The sequence below is a fragment of the Pelodiscus sinensis genome, chromosome 26 (genome assembly GCF_049634645.1).
Source record: "Pelodiscus sinensis isolate JC-2024 chromosome 26, ASM4963464v1, whole genome shotgun sequence".
Taxonomy (NCBI): domain Eukaryota; kingdom Metazoa; phylum Chordata; order Testudines; family Trionychidae; genus Pelodiscus; species Pelodiscus sinensis.
The window spans coordinates 3,207,387-3,227,010 of record NC_134736.1 but is presented as its reverse complement, the minus strand read 5'-3'; the positions used below and the strand labels follow the sequence as shown (position 1 = coordinate 3,227,010).

The 19,624-nt window shown below is 42.9% G+C and overlaps 1 protein-coding gene across 3 annotated transcripts in view; it reads right to left on the bottom strand.

The window, feature by feature from the left end:
• Positions 1-19,624, bottom strand: part of CADM1 (cell adhesion molecule 1) — a 339,720-nt gene that overhangs the window by 9,779 nt on the left and 310,317 nt on the right. Inside the window, exon 10 of one of the 3 annotated variants that reach the window (XM_075909409.1) lies at positions 11,024-11,077. The exons of the other annotated variants lie outside the window; for them this stretch is intronic. Coding sequence (XP_075765524.1) covers positions 11,024-11,077 — 54 coding nt within the window. The remainder of the gene's footprint in view (positions 1-11,023; positions 11,078-19,624) is intronic. 3 annotated transcript variants of the gene reach the window in all.

Sequence of the window (19,624 nt, the reverse complement as noted above, 5' to 3'; positions counted from 1 at the left end):
TTATTTAAATTGCTGCTTTATTTGGGTATGTCTAGTAAACTAATCTACATGGCTCTGGCGACAGAGCCATGTAGTCTAGACATACCCATACATGCTAATCCTGTCTGGCAGAACTTTTATTCACGCCCTGGGCCTTTAGTGGTGGCTACCAGTTATATCAAGTTGTGCAGTTTCACATAGCGCACAGGTGGGGACTCAGCTGACTCCCTGATAATGTTGCATATGTGACCCAAGATGAAGTTTTAAACTTTGCCTCCAAAGAGGAAAGGCTTTGGGCCATCACGCTCCATCCTTTCAAATGTGTAGAATGTTTTAGCAGCCTGAAACCAGCTTCCTAGAGCAAAATAAAACCACCACAGCATCTGCTTTTTGCCTTCTGTCGCGGGGCAGTTTGGCTACTTTCTGTCTCGACTGGGCGAGAGAAACCAGGAGATATTCAATGTTAATTGTTTGTTTTAAATGGAAAAACAGATGCAGCCCAGCTGCCAGTGAGCATGCATGAATTCTTACACCTTGAAGATTATGCCTGCCAGGCAAGATCGCTGATGTACAGAGGCATCATCAAGTAAAGGCTTCATTCAAAAACCATCCTTAGCCCCCCACACAAGTGGGTCAATGTCTTACCGAGAGGAGGGGAAATGACTAGTCATGGACAAAATTTAGACTTTCTTGCCTACACACAGAAGGATCAATCCTAAACATAAGAACAGTCAGACTGGGTCAGACCAAAGATCCATCCAGCCCAGTATCCTGTCTGCCCACAGTGGCCTGGCCAATACCAGATGCTCCAGAGGGAGGGAACACAACAGGGAATCCTCATGTGATCCCTCCACTGTCATCTACCTCCAGACAAACAGAGGCTAGGGACACCATTCCTACCCATCCTGGCTAATAGCCATTGATGGACCTAACCTCCATGAATCTATCTAGCTCTTTCTGAACCCTGTTAAAGTCCTAGCCTTCACCACATTCTCTTCGAAGGTGTTCTAGAGGTCGACTGTGCGCAGAATAAAGAAAAACTTCCTTTTGTTTGCTTTAAACCTGCTGCCTATTAATTTCATTTGGTGACCCCTAGATCTTATATTGTGGGAATAAGTAAATAACTTTTCTTTATTCACTTTTCCTACATCAGTCATGATTTTATAGATCTCTGTCATATCCCCCCTTAGGGTATGTCTACACTTGCACCCTCTTTCGATAGAGGGATGCAAATGAAGACATTCGAAATTGCAAATGAAGCTGAGATTTAAATATCCCACACTTCTTTTGCATATTCGCGTTATGGCGCTATTTCGAAATGGCGCTGTTAAGATGTGGTTATTTTGAGAGAATACCCTTCTCTCAAAATAACTGGTAAACCTCATTGTATGAGGAATAAGGGTTATTTCATAAGGGTTATGTCTTAACAGCGTCTGTTTTTTTGAAATAGAGCCCTAACGCGAATATGAAAATAAAGCACGGGATATTTAAATCTTGGCTTCATTTGCAATTTTGAATGTCTTCATTTGCATCCCTCTCTCGAAAGAGGCTACAAGGGTAGACATACCCTTCGTCTCCTCTTTTTTAAGCTGAAAAGTCCAAGTCTTTTTAATGTCTCTTCAGATGGCACCTATTCCAAACACCTCCTCATTTTTTTTGCCCTTCTCTGAACTTTTTCCAATGCCAATGTATCTTTTTGAGATGAGGCGACCTTATCTGTACGTAGTATTCCAGATGTGGGAATTCCTGCTTTTATTTCCAATGCCTCAATGTTTTGTATGGGATCTTTAAGAGGAGGAACCTACTGTACAATGGCAGGGGCAGATTGTGTTTGCATACTTATATGGCTCCCAACATCACAATACACCAGAGCATCAGAGGTCACCTTCTCTTCTTCCCTCCTGTCACTAATTTCACCTCTTTGTGTTTTTCCCCTTCCCTCACGTCTCTGTGTTCATACCCTAGTCACCCCTCTCCACTTTCAGCACTGACAGACAACTGTCACCCTAGACACACCATTACTCTCGGGACATTGAACACTAAGAGAGTGTCTGAATTTGAGTACACAAAGTGTGAATGAGGCTTTTCGGAGGGGGATGCGGAGGGGCAGGTGAGTGGTATCTGACACAACCGATCCTGAAACAAACCCCCCTATGTTTAGGGACGCCAGGAAAGAAAATCATTTTCCTTTTATTTCAATGTGCCTCAGGGCAGCATCATGTCAAGTTTTTCCTATTAAATCACCCAAATGCAAAATCAGCAAACAAAAGTTTCCACCTGAGGTGGGAATTCATCTTCTTTTCTACTCGGTGCTTCATATATAGGGAGTAAGGACCCCATCCTTAATACCAACAGTAGCTCAAACACTTAAGGCCACAAAGTCTTAGAGGGATAGCTGTGTTACTCTGTAACTTTAAAAATGAGTAGTAGAGACTAACAAAAATATATAGAATCATGAGTAAAACCCACTTCATCAGATGAACTGGAGTGGAAAGAACAGAAACCAATACCTATATCTACCTATCAATAAAACATAAAAAAAAAAAGTACCTGTCAATTGTACAACCCATGTTAATGAGGCTAATTAAGTTGACTGGTATTGTCTCAGTCATAGCTTTTGATGTGCAAATGCGGATGTTAAAGGCAGGAGAAACTGGCTACTACTGTCAATGTGTAACCTCCACGTACGGGCTGCAGTAGCCGATCTACAGGCTTTGTCTACACTTAAAAGTTTAAAGTGCAGCCGGAGCAGTGCTTTACATTGAAAATGTGGCCACTGCACAAGTGCTGGGAGAGAGCTTTCCTAATGTTCTGTGTAAACTAGGGATGTTAAAATGCATTGAATTGACTAGTCAATGGAATTTCCATCGACTAGTCGATTAGTCAATAAGCGGGGAAAACTGCGGCAGGCTCTTAATACGGCTGAAGCACGGGGGTGAGGGAACTGCTGGCTCTTAACATATTTAAACACCAGAGGCGCGGAGCCTAGCATTGGGCATAAGCCAGGAATCACCTGATTCCCAGCTTGCACCCCGTCCCTCGCTACGCCTCTGCCTCTCCTGCACCTGATGGAGATGGAGCTGGAGGGAACCGGCTGTTAAGCTGGCTTCCCCAGCGCTGGCTCCTGCTCTCCCCGCCCTTGCTGCCTCTAACAGAGGCAGCAGTGGGGGAGGGGGAGAAGTGACTAGTCAAGTATCCGATAAGCTTCTGCTTAGCGGATAGTCGACTGGTCGCTTCCATCTCTAGTTTAAACCACTCCCACAAGGGAAGTTGCCAACAGTGCTGGGAACGCAGCTCCCAGCGTTCTGTAGTCTGGTTATCGCGTCGTAACCTGCTGTGCTCGGGGCAGGGGGCAGGGTGTTTTTTCACACCCCTGAGCCAGAAAGTTACAGCGCAGTAAAGCGCCAGTGTAGACTGAGCCACAACATATGTATCCAATCAACACACACATGTGTGCTGTTCCAGTTGGTAAAGCATTTTCCTGGATTGCGGGACCACGCATGTTAAGTTTACAGCTTAGTGACTAGCTCTGAAAAATCAGGGATTTTTTTTTTTTGTTTTACGATGACATGCCTCTCTAGAGCAGGAGGGAAGAGAAGCATTTCGCTAACACAAGGTATAGTCAATGATTAATGCCAATTCTTTGTTGGAAAGAAAGGGACGTGGGTGTGTGCAGAAATAGCAGCTTTCCCGAATTGGTGGAAGGAACAAAGATTTGACCTTTAAAAAAAAATAAAGATGCTGCCCCCATTTAGAAAACACACTGTAGCTTCCTATCTATGATAAAAACAAGTCACAGCTTTATCACTGATGGGAGAACTGGCTAGATGGCAGGAACTGACAAAACGTCACCTTATTTGCTAATCCTAATATGTTATTCTTCCTTAAGATTTGCTTTTCTCAGCACCAATTCAATTACAGATGCTACAAATCCTTCTGACATTTAATTCCCTCTTGTCAGAGAGTAGTAAATGCATACATGCTCGGCTTTCCCATTAAGATGTTAATATACATTGGAGCACGCTGGTCTGTATAGTGAATGGCCTTCTTTTGAAGGGTGCGGTGGGTCGAGAGGAGGAAACGCAGGAATGTAAGAAGCAGGTGAACACAGAGGCTATGTCTAGACTGCAGGCTTTTTTGCACAAGAAGCTTTTGTCGGAAGAGTTCTTCCGCAAAAACTTCTTGCACAAGAGAGCATCCACAGTGCAAAAGTGCATCGAAAAAGCGATGGTCTTTTGCGCAAGAGAGCGTCCAGACTGTGTGGACGCTCTCTCGAAAATAAGCACTGATTGGTATGCACAGAGTGGCCACCAGGGCACCTGTGCTTTTTCCTCTTTCCTCCTTTTGCGCAAAACCCCTCCTCCTCCCTGTCCACACACGCTTTTTGGTAAAAGAACTCTTTCGCCAAAAGGCTTCTTCCTCACAGAATGAGGAACACCAACGCTGGAAAAAAAACCCCTCTGTTCTTTCAATTCTGTTGCGAAAAACGCGCTTGAGGTGTGGACACTGCGAGTCTTTGCGGAAAAATGGCTGTTTTTCCGCAAAAACTCTGTAGCGTAGACATAGCCAGAGTGCTGTGTGTTACTCTATTCTGCAACTATTTTGCACCATAACAAAAGGAAAAAAAATCAAACTTTCAAGTCCGATGCTTTCTGATCTGTCAAAGTACCTTAAAAGTGCCATGATTTCTGCCACCACCCCTGCAAGGCCTGCAGTAATCACTGAATATTGGCCAAAACAATTTTTAAACCTTGTTGTGCTGCCTCCATCGAGGGAATGGAGCAGATGACTCTGAACTGGGGGCTGTCGCAGCAGCAAACTTCTCAACCAGAGGGGTCTGCCTGATCTGAATGAACAGCCAGGGCATTCTGCTCCCATTTACACGTACAGGGAATCGGAGTCTTCAGTGGCCGTGAAAGTTAATTTAATGTGTTTTAACTGGCCAAGCCAACTGTTACATTATTCACTAATAGTAGTGCTTTGAGAGTGTATTCAACCTGAGATTTCCTTGAAACGAGCACATTTGGTAAACATCTCAGAAAAAAAGTAAAGACACTTTTGATTAGTATCTATTCAACCCCACAACTAAGATAGATTCATTTCCAGAGTCCAGGGGAGGGTAGATTAACTAATACAGTTAATAGTGAACCTGTGGCAGTGTGCAGTCTGTAGAACAGGGGTGGGGGACCTTTTTTGGCTCGGGGGCCGCTGACAAACAGGAAAATCACGGGGGGACTGCACACAAGTGAGAAAAACAAAATATCCTCATATTTCTCTTGCACCACAGAACCGGGGGTGGGCGGGGGGGTGGTCAGGTTAGTAGATTTTGTATGTTCCAGCCTCGTGGTGGGGTGGCATGGGGCAGGAGTGCCAGAGAGGGCTCCCTGATGCTGGGGGGCAGAAACCCTGAGTGTTGGGGCCTGGATCCAGGCAAGTTGAGGGCCACATCTGGCCCCTGGGCTTGTGTTTCCCCACCCTTGCTGTAGAATTTTAGTTCACTCAGATCTTTTCCAGTTAATGAATGACTGGTTCTGTTTGATTCTCTTTTTATTGGACCATTTTTAGATGAAACATTTAATATTTTCCCAGATTCTTTTGAGCTGGTTTTCACTCTCTTTGCAAGAGATGGGAACTCAAGCCCCACAGCCTGAGAAAGACGGAAGAAGATATACCAGTGGACTCATTACTTACCAGAGTTTTAAAAATCCAAGTCATACCAGATTTAGAAAATTACCAAAGCATGACGCTTGTAAATCTACTGAAGACCTTGGACTGAAACAGAATGTTTTATTATTTTAAATTCTACAAAAGAATGGAAAGCCCTAGATAATTCATTAATTAAACTCCATCCAGTCCAAGTCCTGGATGGAGTTTAGACCTGGTAATTAAAACTTAGCAGCTTTATAACAGCCCTTCCCCCTAGCACAACACAGCTCTCCCCGAGAATGAGTAAAGTTCTTCTCAGTAGCTTTTGGGGTAACTAAAGAGTTGGTAAATTCTTTTATCACCCTCTTAATCTTTACAATGCGCAGAAACTTTAGGCTCTGAACTTGATGTCCAGTACCACGAGCCCCAAGGAATGTTTTTAACTATGCACCTTGGTAGTGGTTCTTCCATGCGTTCCACTATGTGGCTCATTAAGGCTCTGTTTCTACTGCCTGGGGCATAGTATAAATAAAGCACTTAAAGAGATATAGTTCATCCCACCTCTGGCTCAGGGAACATTGTGTTTTACTCCAATGATTTATTGTAGCTGCGACGCCGATTTTTTCTGGTTTATGTTGAGCTATGTAGACCAAGGTCTTAAAACATTTTCAGGGGGAGAGGGAGCAGGAAGTGGGGGAGAAGTGACAGCTGTGAAGTTTCTTCTGTGCACATTTGTACTGTAAAAGCAGAAGATTGATAGATCTCTTTGTGCGTGTGCACCATGGCCGTTAATTTCGGCAATTGAGATTTACCGCTGCACTCCCGCAAAAATTTCTTAGCAGCACTTCCATTTCTAGGGGGAAATTAATTTTTAAGCTACGACATGGGACAATTTCTTTTTAAGTCTCTTTGTAGCTACCATACTACACTCATGTTTTTTCAGTACACTGATTGTGACAGGGAAAGGAAAACGAGTGATTTAAAAAAAACCCCAAAACCCTAAACCCAGTGAACATCTGACTATTACAAAGTAAAGTTAAGTACCTAAGTGACTTAGGAGACAAAGTTCCCTTTTCAAGAGCAACGTGGAAGCCTATGGCCCATTGATTTTCTATGAGATTTAAGCTCTTTGCCTAAACCACATTTGTTAATGGAACTTCAGCCGCTAAATCACTAAGGTGCTTTGGAAGATGATACTGTCTAAAAGGTGTAGCTTTCAAGTTAAAAAAGCCAATCCATTTCTGCTAATAATAAGAAGGCTAAAAATACCAGTGACCAAACTGCATATGCTGTTCACAGAAGTTCATTAGTTGGCCAACCGGCATTGTGGTTTTATCAAGCTACCTATGAAAATGGCGGTAGCTGAAGCAGAAATCAGATTTGGGTTTTTTTTTTTTGTGCCCGTCATTATTTTGGAGAAGTGCATCATGTTTGGCCATAATAGGGAAGCATTGGAATTGCTACAGAGATGCAGTAGCAATGGATGATATTATTATTCATGACAAGAATGTAGCATTAAGTGTGCTACACCTACTCTAATTTATTGATGGACTGTTTAAGACCGGTGTTAACCTGTTTGTCTTGTATTATAATTGAATTTGGTCTCTAACTTAAACTACAGAAATTCAAGGAGTTCATCCTTCTTCAATCAATAAGCTTCTCTGCAGTGACCCATTTCAAGATAGCTTCATAAAAAATAATGTATCTTGTTCTAATAAATTTAATCACTATGACAGCTGCTCAATTTTTATTGGTTGTTTCTTCAGACATCTCTCTGCCAGAGAATGAAGCCACGCTTACAATCAATAGTAATTGATTAATCAGCATCCCCCTTGAACAAAGATGCTAATCAGGTTTTGATTAGCTAATCAAACCAGAGGCAGAGGCTACATGGCTGTTCCTTGATTGTTCAGTGTTTTACAAGTTGTGTATCAACACTGTGGAGAAAAATAAGACCATAATGGATTGGTGAGAAATGAAAATGCAATGTACTGGATTAATTTAACTGGATTATTACAATAAGCAAAAAAAAAAAATTTGTTTGCACTTGTGACATGGGATTGACAAGACTACAGATATGATATCCCTGGCACTGTAGGGTACCAAAGAGAGGTTGAAGGAGAGGTGAGAGGAATTCAATGAGTGTTCCTGTGAGCATACAAAAAATTCCATCACAGCAATAAGCTCTTGTTATGTTGCAGAGCAAATGTTTGAGGAGTCATACCGGACCTGGGTCCACAAAAGTCACACAGACCACTGGAAGCTAACTATGTGGATGCAAGATGGATTATGTAGCTGTACAGTTGGGAGAGTCCCACGGGACTTGTTTGGCAGGACATCACTGTCTGAAATAAATGGCACGCTGAACAAAACCTGTTGCTGGGCTAGCACATTTAATTATGCCATAGCTCATTAATCATGCTGTCTGGAGGGGCTGCCTGTTCAACTCTGGGATGCAATTCAAGGTGCTGCTATTCATTTTGGAAGCCCAACATGCTTGGATATTGGCTAGCCACCAAAATGCTCATCTTCCAACGTTAGTGTAAAGGAGATACAATCACAGCCCTTCGAACTAGAAATTTGGAGACTCGGCAGTTACAGTGTGTGGCTTTCAACTGTGAAACTTTCACCTACTGTCCACCAGAGAGCCTGGGTTTGCTGACTGACCTTCTGGGAATGACAGACAGCCCATCTGTCCACATCGCAATCAAACTCCCACATCATGCCTATGTCAGCTGACTCGGGCTTGCTGGGGCTTGGGCTGCAGGACTACAGAATTGCAGTGTTGAGGTTTGGGCTTGAGCTTCTGCTCTCGCAGTGTCCCAGAAGCCCGAGTCAGAATATCTATACTGCAATTTCACGCCTCTCCAGCCCAAATCAGCTGGCCCCAGCCAGCCCCAGGTGTTCCACTGCAGTGTAGCCATATCCTCAAAGTTTCGAGCAAGGGGTTAGCATATTCTGGATTGTAGCTAAGGAAAAGGATGAGCTATTCTACCACGAAGGGATGTCGATGACTGAAGACGGTGGCATTCATCTCTGCGCACATGCACAATGGATAAAACAGCCCAAGTTCTCAAAACACATGGTGCCTTTTATATCTGTAAAAACGTACCCAATGGACATGTGCTCCTGCAAACAGGATACTTTCTCACCTGCTTGGTATGGGCAGCAGATGTGTTCACGATGGCTTTTATGACGACTTCTGAAAATTTTGCCCTACTTTTTTAAGCTTCAGACAGAAAAAAACACACCTACCAGCAGAAAATATGCCACCCTATCAGTGCCTCTCTAGACAGAATGAGTTACTGGCTGTATCAGAAGCATAATAGCAAAATTAAACCAAATTGTTACCTCGTCCCTGGGCCAGTAAGCTCTCTGCATTCCTTAACAGCCTGCTGCACTCGGTTTGAGAGTTTGTGTTGTAGTCAGGAATCTGAGACACACACAGCTCAACTTAAAGCAGCCACACAGTGATGGAAGAGATTCATTTCAGCCATTTGACTAGGGAATTCCTCTACGTTGTTCATTTCATCTGTGAAAGGCATTTCTTTTGCTTCTAGCTAACTAGCAAAATCAAAAGAATCATTCCCACTCCATACAGTGGTACATCACAAACACCTGGTACATCTTACTTATCAGGGCTGGTTCAGGCCAGCAGATTCATTATCGGCACTGCCGGGGTTTACAAGTGTTGTACAGCTTGTGGGATGTCTTATTCTGGTGAAATGCACACTAGTTAAACAATTACTAACTTCTTGGGCAATGTACACTCTAGTGGCACGCGCGCACACACACAGGGGCAGATAAGTTTACTAGGAATGAAGCAAAGCATTCTATGAATAAAAGGTAAAAAAAAAAAAAAAGGTCCGATTTTATACTACAAAATGAAGCAGCATCAAATCAAGAAGATGCTTCTGGATAGCGCTGTTCCCAGGTACCTGTGGTCTCTGGAGCTGGGCCCTCAATGATTGCCATGCTTCCCACAATGGAAGCAGGACTTCATGACAATATCTACACTGGCGGGTTATTGCGCAAGAACGGCCGTTCTTCCACAGAGCGTCCACACTGCCCACCTGCTCTTGTGCAAGAAGATTTACAGTAAAGCGTGGTAGGAGAGGGCTTCTTGCGCAAGAGTCATGCTCTTTTCTAACAGATGTAAGCCCTCTTGCACAAGAGCTCTTACGCAAGAGGGCAGTGTGGACGTGCGGCAGGGGTTTCTTGCGCAAGAAAGCCCTATGGCTAAAATGGCCATCAGAGCTTTCTTGCGCAAGAGAGCGTCCACACTGCCATGGATGCTTGTGCGCAAAAGCACATCTCACACGTGGCAAAGTGGATGTGTTCTTGCGCAAGAGTTCTTGCACAAGAACCCTTGCACAAGATGTTCTTGCGCAAGAAGCCGCCAGTGTAGACATAGCCCATGTGGCCTTACGTCTCCATAATTTTGTATATCATGCAAGAGTCCCGTTTTGATGCCTGAGAGGGAACCCACTGCTGGCTTGGCGATTTGAAAATCTGACACGGTGACACACAGTTCACACGCGCTGTGGCACTCAGGGCAGCCTCATGGGGCTGCACAAATAAAAATGCTTCAGTAAAATGAACAATTTAAAGTGAAGCAACAAAAACAGATACTAAATTATGAGTATTTAGAGTCCTTGGGGGAGCGGGGAGATTCCATGTCTGACTGCATATCAGTGAGATCAAGTGATTTAACATACATAGTTGGTGTCTGTTTCAACTACATCCGCCACCCTCAATCACCCGCTGAAGAGATGTTTGTTTCTTAATTTGCAATAGTAATGCCTCCATTTGGGAACCGGCAATAAAACCTACTTGTGCAAGTTGCTCAGTCTGCTGTGAAAAGAGGGTTCAAAGCATCTAATTAATTTACATTATAGTGCGTGAGAGAAGGATTGGCCCCTTCTGTCCCCATTTAAAATAATCATGTCAGGACAATTTCCCAGCACTACATGAAGGAGCAGGCCGGCTAGATTTAGTGCAAGCTGCATTTTTCTAGACGCTCACACAATCCAGCATCCGGAATGGTTTAACAAATGTAACAAAATTTCAACTGAACCATTCTCTAATGAGGATTAAAACATTATTTCAAGCCACTGAACTTACAGTAGCAGTTAGACAACCTGAAATATGAAACACATTGTACGGCATAAATTTCCCTGCCCCCATTCTGAAATATGTTGATACATAAATGCATGCCAGTTAAAAAAAGAGAGAAGCAGAAAACAAGTATATATATCTAAACGACAGGGTTCTATATGTGATTAACTGCTACACGACAGCAACTGTGCAATGCAAAATGGCCAAGATGCATAAATCAAAGGGGAAGCAGTATCCACAGATTGAACGCAGCAGTGTTTTACCTATTACTAGCCCTTACCTGTGAGATCCCCATAGTCCAGTTCCTCTGCGGAATTTGGCAACTGAGTAAAGCCTTACAAGTAAAAACAAACTCGTTTTTCTTTATGTTCCTCAACGGACAACAACAATACACTTAACAATAGAGGATGGATTTACTGAAAAAAGAAGCGAGTCAGTCACTTGCCACCTTTGGATGGTTTGAATAGATTAGCTTGTAAATGCAGTTCTCCAATCGTCTACTTTAATACTGATAGACTGTCAGAAAGATTCCTCAGTCTACACTGTTTAAAACACATGAAACATGAAGGTGAATGTTCAAAATCACTCATCCATAACAGCATGCAAAAAAAAAAAAACCCAACCCTTTTCCAGGCCTTGATTGTTAGCTGTCAAGTGGTGTGATGTATCACTTTATTACAGTTCTATTTAGATTACGCATATGTGTGTATGTAAAATTTTATTTCTCGTTACAATACAAATGGAAAGCCTTGGCCCACATTGACACAAACAGCATTTTATCAATTTAGGGAGATCTTGTATTTACCTACCTTTCCAGAACCGCTGTGCTTCGAGGAGTGTTGCACCTGTCCATTCCACAGCGTGTGTGTGTGTACCTCATGCACGGGCATTGGGAGATTTCCCCCGCAGAAGTACCTAACGGCAGCAGGAGTACTCTCTGGTGTCTTGTGCCGCTGCACGTAGGTATAAAGGGCCATGCTGACTCCCAACCACCGTCAGGCCCTTCCTACGAGGAAGGCTCTGATAAAAAGGGGAGGGAGGATGGGTCGTGGAATGGCCATGCACAACACATCTCGAAGAACAGTTGCAGGGAGTGAGGTATCAGGTTTTTCCCCCTTCGAGCGATTGCACATGTCCATTTCTCCGTAGGTGACTCAAGCGGGGAGAAAAAGACTCTGTTATCTAAAATCTCCATGAAGAAGCATAGGGAGGCAGATACATCTATGGTGCAGCAACCCTAATGACACTATTCAAAGAAGAGCCAACACCAACTAACCACACTCCGCGGGGCCACGGATGTTTCTGGACGAGAGAGCCCCAGACAAGAAGCCTAGTCACAGGAGGGCCAGTGGCAGTGGGGCTAGAGCTGGCAGCCTAGTGGGGCCGGTGGTAGGGGGCTGGCCAGAACCAAAGTGGAGCTGGTGGCGGGTTCGGGGACAGGAGACATGGTCTGTCAAATTCCCTCATTTGGGATCAGCGAGGTCCCATGGGTGCCAGCCCAGGAGGTTCAATCTGCATTAGAATAACTTGTGTAGAATTTTGCTAGAATTACCTCCTGAGGTCTCTTCCAACCCTAAACTTCTATGATCAGGTATGGACATTGGGCAAGAGTAGAATTGGAGGGAAGGCATACAACAGGCCTTCTGACCAGGGGGAGAAGAATACCTCTGTCAGTGAATCTTTGCTCAGGATAAAAAAGGAGGACTTATTTTTGTTTGCTCCTTGTTGTAAATAGGCCGACTTAGGGAGTTCCCTGCTGCTGGAAAATCATAGAATACTAGGACTGGAAGGGACCTCGAGAGGTCATCGAGTCCAGTCCCCTGCCCTCATGGATGAAAATGGACCCGGACACATCTAGGCTAAGAGACCATTTGTGGTGATCGGCCAATTGCCTGCTCAGGCAATATACCAGCACTCTCTGAACTTCTAGAAGGTATGTAGCTCTCGGGTTGACACTGGTGATGATGAAGACGTGCCAAAGGAGGATTGCCTCCTGGCATAACTTGATCTAATGGGCTCCCCCTAGTCTGTTTATTTAGAACATCTCAGAGTGTGAACCAATTCCATCCCCTCAATATGCTGAAGGAATGTCATGCAATCCCAACAGATCTCCTGAAGCGCCTCGAGATTTATATGGAGATTCAGATCCTGAAGAAACCAAAGGCCCTAAGTCTGAAGGGGACCTATGTAAGCTCCCTAATCTAGATCCAATGCATCTGTGACTAGAGTGAGTGACTTAGGGGGGAGCAAAAGGGAACTCACTTGTAAACATTTGCATATTCTCTTCCCTCTGCCCAGGAGAACATGTTCTGAACAGATAGTAGAACCATCAGGACCATATAACGACAGGCCAGTGAGTACACTGAGGCTAGCTAGCCCTATAGTTCTCTAAGGTGTGGCCTGGTATACGCATCAGGTAGTACACACCGCCATGCCTCCTAGAAACTCTGAACCACAGTGACAGATCAAGAAAAATGACTTGCATTGACTGGAGCTCCGTAGCTCCAAGATTGCTTCAAGGAATTCTATTCTTCATTCTATGGCAGGATAGATTTCTCTGTATTGATTAGGATCTCTGGTGCATTGAAAGCAAGCTGAGGAGTGGCTACACTATGGAGTACCTGAGACCTGTGTCGGCCTCTCGCTAGCCTGTCATCCAAGTAGGGAAGTACACGGATTCCTGGCCATCACAGGACTGCTGCTACTACAGTCAAGCATTTTGTGAATAAGCAAAGGACTGCTGAGAGGCCAAAGGTCAGCACAGCAAACCGTTAGTGGGATCCCTCGACCTCGAATCAGAGAAACTTTCTGTGAATCGCTACCTGAAAATAAGCATCCTTTAATCAAGAGCAGTATATCAGTCCCTGGGATCTAAGGAAGGAAGAACAAATGCTGGAGCAACCCATCTAGAATGGTCTTATCCTTATGAATTTGCATAGCTGCTTTCTATCTTAAATAGGCCTAAGACCCCCTTTGCCTTTAAGATGAGGAATGCCAAGTAATGGAGAGAAAATCCCTCCCCCTCTATATGATGCGGTAATTCCTGTATGGACTCCATAAGGACAGGAGACTGAATCTCCTGAAGTAAGGTGCTCCCAGGAGAGTGGTCCCTGAAAAGTGACAGGAAACAGGGCACAGGCATAAACTGAAGGGTGCATCTCAGCTCCACTGATCCAGGGTGATGCAAGTACAAACACTTAGGAAACAGGATAGCTGAATGGCAAGAATTGGTGTGGGGAAAGATGGTGCTGAGAGGACTGTTCTCAACCAACAGGTCAAACTGACTGTTAGAGGACACAACTCGTCCTAGAAAACTCTCAGCCGCAGAAGAGCAAGGAGGAAGAGGAAGATCCCTCTTGTAAGTTCTGCTCCTCTTTTTGGAGGACTTCCAGATATGCAGCAAGAATGGCTGATGTTATTGGAATGGCCTTTCCCCTCCTCCCGCCTGTAAGTCTGCCAGAGACTTCAGTGTCACCCCTGAATCCTCAAGACGATGAAGTCTCTCATTGGTCTTATCAGAGAAGAGCGTGAGGCCTTCAGTGGTGTGTTGCGCCTCTGGGGGAAGACCTGATGACTGTACCCAAGACGGACGTGCACAGTGATGGCGGAAGCCGTTGCTCAAGCCTCAGGGTCCACCGCTGGCTATGGGGGGGGGGGAGGAGAGGGTCTACTGTAAAACCTTGACAGGCTCCAGGATAACCTTATGAATTATTCTAGAGGGCTCTCCAGAGGCTAAAGTGTCCACAAGCCTGTGTGACCTTACCCATACTTCTTCTGGTTGGAGACACAGAGTGGCAGCCCTCCTCAATTCTAAGTGAGCCCTGAAATCATCAGAAAACAGAGCAGAGTCAGTCACTATCACCCCCATTAAGGGACGAAGAAGAGGCAGATGAGAGTTGTTGAGGAGGTCCCTCTAATTCCTCCCGAGCATGCAGGGCTCCACCTCATGACACTGGAGGAGGGAAGATTGTGACCTTGCTACAGATGCTCCCAGCATCTAGCAGACATGGAAGGGAGCGATAAGACTCTAGACTCTAGAACATAGAAGGAAGCCCCTAGAGGTCCCAACGGGCCACTGATGTGGAGGCAGGACCCCGTTACATGGTCCTTCAAGAGCTGTGGCTGTGACCAGTTCCATGGTGGGCAGGCATCCCAATGTGGCATGCCTGTGTTGAGAAACACGTGATCTGTCCTTGGAGTCTGAAGAAGACTCGTTACTTCAGATCATGGTGGAGCTGACCCTATTGGCAGCAGGGAAGCCAGCTCTGAGGCTGGGCATAGGGGTACCCACAGAGAAGAAGCCACCAGTACTGAATAGTGCTCTGTCCTTTTTCAAGCGGGGTTTGAACCTTCTACAAACGTGACACTTCTCACTCAGATACTTAAGGCAGCTGGAATGTTGGTCTTTCACTGGCATAGACTTGTTATGTAGACAATAGGCCCTGAAGCCAGGAAAAAGATTCTTCCTTACTACTCCTGGAACTCCACTCTAGAAAAAACACTGTCCTAAGTTTATTCTTCTATGTAAATTTGAATCGAAAACACTACACTACCCTAAAAACGACTTCTACACATACCACATACACTAAAAGAAGATTTAGGCCAGATCTATACTCGACCCGGAAAGTCGGCTTAAGCTATGCAATTCCAGTTACGTTCAACATACCTTAAGCTGAACTTGGTGCCATCTCCACAGCAGGAGGTCAAGGGAGCAAATGTTCTCATTGACTTCCCTTCCTCCTCGCAAATTGCGGAGTATCAGTGCTGACTGAGAGCGCCCTCGGCGTTTGATTTAGGGGGTCCTTACTACCCCCGCCAAATTGAACATCAGAAGATCAATCTCCAAGTGCATAAGTATAGATGTGGCCTTACAAATACAAAGATCGGAGCTCCAACAAATGTCATTAGCAGGAGGAAGAAACTAAGTTGGGTTTCTTGTTGGGTAGCATGTCCCTTTGTACCTGTACGCGGTGGCATGAGACAGTTGATGGCACACACGCTGCCCCAACAGTTATTACAGGGGCGGGGGGATCTTGGATAACTGTGTATGAGGCGTGCAGCTACAGCAGAATGGACATGTGCAATCACTCAAAGAACACAATTCAAAACTGCTTAGCGGCTGGACAAGCAGATTGCAGGCTATATCTTCACTGACAAAAATCTGATATGGAAAATGATTTTCTTTTTTAATTTCAAAACTTGATCTATTTGTGGAAAAATATCCTCAAAGCTGATAAAGCAGTTAGGCAGGATAAACCCCTCTGCGACCTTTAAATGCTAAAAGCTACTGGAAGCAACTGCTACAGCCCAGCTAGCTACGGTATGTACAATCATACCTTTTTTTAGTTTGTTTCAAAAAAGTTGTTTTGAGGGTTTGATGGGGCCCATACAAAATTTAATTCTGTGATGACAATCTCCTTCTTTCCTACTTTGTGTGTGCTCCCACTTTAACAAAGCAACTCAAAACACCGAGGGTCAAATAAACCTATTTAACGAAGGGATAACATGCACCGTAATGAAGTAACTTGGTACTTGCAAAAACCTGCTGTTGGAAGTGACTGGATGTCAAAGAGTGAATGCTCAGACTTAAATGGTACTGCTTTAGCTGAGCACATTGGTTGTGCATGGATAAGGGCAAAGCATGGGCAGTACCAGATGAGCTAAAAACTGCCGACAAACAGATTGCTGCTCTTTGTTGACAGGGGTTGGCTGTATGAGCAGAAATAATCATTCCACTGGTTGAAAGCATTCTCTTGCAGAAATTAAAGACACGTTACTATTATTCAAATAATAATTCTAAATGAGCAATAAAAGTGAACCTTAACCATGTAGATGCAAATCTCAGGAAGTCAGTCCCTCTTTTTTATATGGGCCTGTGCACATCATATTTTTTTATATATGCTCCTATAAAGATAGTGGTGACAGAGGAATGGCAAAAATGGAGTTTAGAGCTTGTATTTACTGATTAACTCTCTTTTGAATGGAGATAGAGTTTAGGAAAGAGAGTATAGGGGAATTTTTTAAATAATAAAGATGAAGTTGTTTATTCAATATTGTTGATATGCAAAATTTCTCCATTAGAAAGCAGCAGTCAACATACCCCTCATTAAACTGAAACTGTCATTTTCAATGACAGTGTTTAAAATACATCATGTCAACTGGAATCTACTGCTTGAATTATTTACTAACGTAGAAAACCATTTAGATTAATGGCAAGAAATTTGTTTTTGCACCACTGTTAGATTTCAGGAAACGGCACATTTTTTACTATAATATGATCATCTTTGTATAAATATAATTAGAGTTGACTCGCAGAAGAATTGGACATGGAACTCTGTGCTCTGAAGAGGAGCCATTCAATTTTTATCTCACTAAAATTGCTTCTGTACAGTCTTCTCTTTCACTTAAAGGAAACTTCGTTTTCTCAATAATGAAAAAAGGGCAATGTTGCATTTTTTATGAAGCAAAGAATCTTTTTCAAAAGGAAATTTAACAATTCAGCCATTCAGTTTCTACCTGAACCTGGTACACTCAAAAATGTCACCGAACAGTATTAAAACCTGTTGCGAGGCATTTTAAATATGTGGTAAATTACTTCTTGATTTCTCATTAAACTTTCATATTGACTATTAAAGTCCTTTTTCTTCATTTTTGATTAAAATGTATGCTAAGTCTATTACAACTTCTTTAAATAAATGAAAGTTAACTTTTCACTCAGATGCAATTTTGCTGCCAAACAACAAAACTTAAAAAGGTACAAATATCAAGTTACAAGTTGCATCTCTTTCAGATAGAGATTACTGTTTAAATGATTCCTGTAGTATGCCATATATTTATTTAGATTTATATTGACAAAATAATACAGTGTATTGTTCCATAAGTTATCTCTATTTTAAAGCAGCAATTATTTTCTTTCCTTATATGATGTGGAGTACCAAATTATGGGCTCTATTTTATGTTAATCATTTTACACCAGTCAACAAATATCTTCAAAGGTACTTGGAGCTCTTTGTGACACTTTATTTAATTGCCCCAAAAATCTGGATCTGCAAGGTAACAGTTTAAATCATTATATTTCCTATTAGGGTTATACATTAAAGGGAAGATTTTTAAATGGCAAAAGTAGCCATTAGGTACACTCTGTTGCCCAATTATGTCAATACAGAAGCCAATGTGAGATTTCTATTTATTGCACTGTTTATTATGGTCAAGATTTTCAAAAGTGGTGAAGTATTTTTGGATGCCTCAGTTTTGGATGCCCTCAACCCAGATTTTCAGAGTGGGTGACTTCTGGAAACAGTTTAACACACTGGTCCTTTATCTCATCACCATCAGGAAAAATAAAACCTCTTGTGCCATTAATTACCTAGTCTCTTTCTTAGCTGGTATGGACACCTACATGTTTTCAGTTGGATATTTTTCCTCATCCACCCTCAAATCAGATTTTGGCATCACAGACATTTCATTGTGTAATGCTGTCTTCCTGGTTTGTCAGCTTTAGGGATTTTTTTCAACCCTATTTCTTTTCTCAGTATTCGTGGGATGTCTGTCTGCACTAAAATTGTAACCCACTGCTCCCTTGCTAAATATTATAGATAAAATGGCATCTAAAACATCTTCATTCATTAGTCTCTAAAGGGTGGGCTCAAACACTGGTATGCTTTTAGCAGGGTCCCTTGATTGAATGGCAGGTTTTGAATGTTATTTTTATGTACTCAGATAAATATGTGCACAGAGGTACACATGTAGGATGGATATGCCATTTGTAGTGAAGTACAATGTGCATGGATTTTTAAATAAGTTTTAAATGGTTTTAGGGCTTGTTTAAAACTAACTAGAGGTAAGAACCTGAGAAAATTGTAAATACAGCCCCTCATGGATACAAAATTTGTATCCCCATCTGTACCTGCAAAAATGAGCCGCGGATAGCTGCATCCATATTTGCAGATGCGGATACATGTGGATATAAAGCAGATATCTGCAGATCTGCAGGGCTTTAATTATGAAGTTCAGATATTATCTTTAGTGGCAACACATTGTATTGTGAACAGAAGTGCAGCTCCAGACACTTGATTTATATAGGAGGTAAAATGAGTTGGGACAGTTATACAAAGTGTCTTAAAAGGTAGATGGCCTACGAGGCTAAGCTCCTAGGCCTACCATTGATCAAAAAATGTTAAAGGAAATAAATTTAGATGTTGGCGGATGGGGAAGAAATGGACAAAGACTATTCTCTATAGTCTATGGGGTTAGAAGATTTTCTAATTATTTTTGCCATTGCTATTCCATGTTCAGCCCTCACATTAATTCTGTCGATGCAGGGAATTGGGATTTCAAGATGCATGGAGGAGCATCGGCCTCACTGGCACCAGGAGGTTAAAAAAAAAAAAAAAGGGAAAGTAATTTTTTAAAATTTCAGTAGAACCAGATTATTGCAGTGCAGCAGAAACACAAGCACTACGGCCAGCCATGACCATGCTGTTATTAGAGTTCTGATAATGAACAGTGCAGAGAAAGGAAAAAAAAAAACGCACAAGAAAATTTACAGTTCAGCTTTCATTTTTAAAAACAGAAGAGTTAATAAAGTTCGTGCTTTACGTCACTCATGCATTACTGCCGCAAATTCTGTACCATGAGGAAACAGGAATGGCAGGGTATCGTTTGCTATTGTTTTACATGCATACACGCACTCACACTTGTGCGCACACGCACAGACACACATGGCTCCTCTTTCCCAGGCCTCTAGGATACACTCCAAAAAGTTTAATAACTCAAAAAAACCTTTCCGTGATTGTAGTTTTGTATGCGTCACTAGCCTTAAATTCCATTCTTACGGTCACATCTATATATTTTAATACTGATCTATTGGATTTAAATTTTT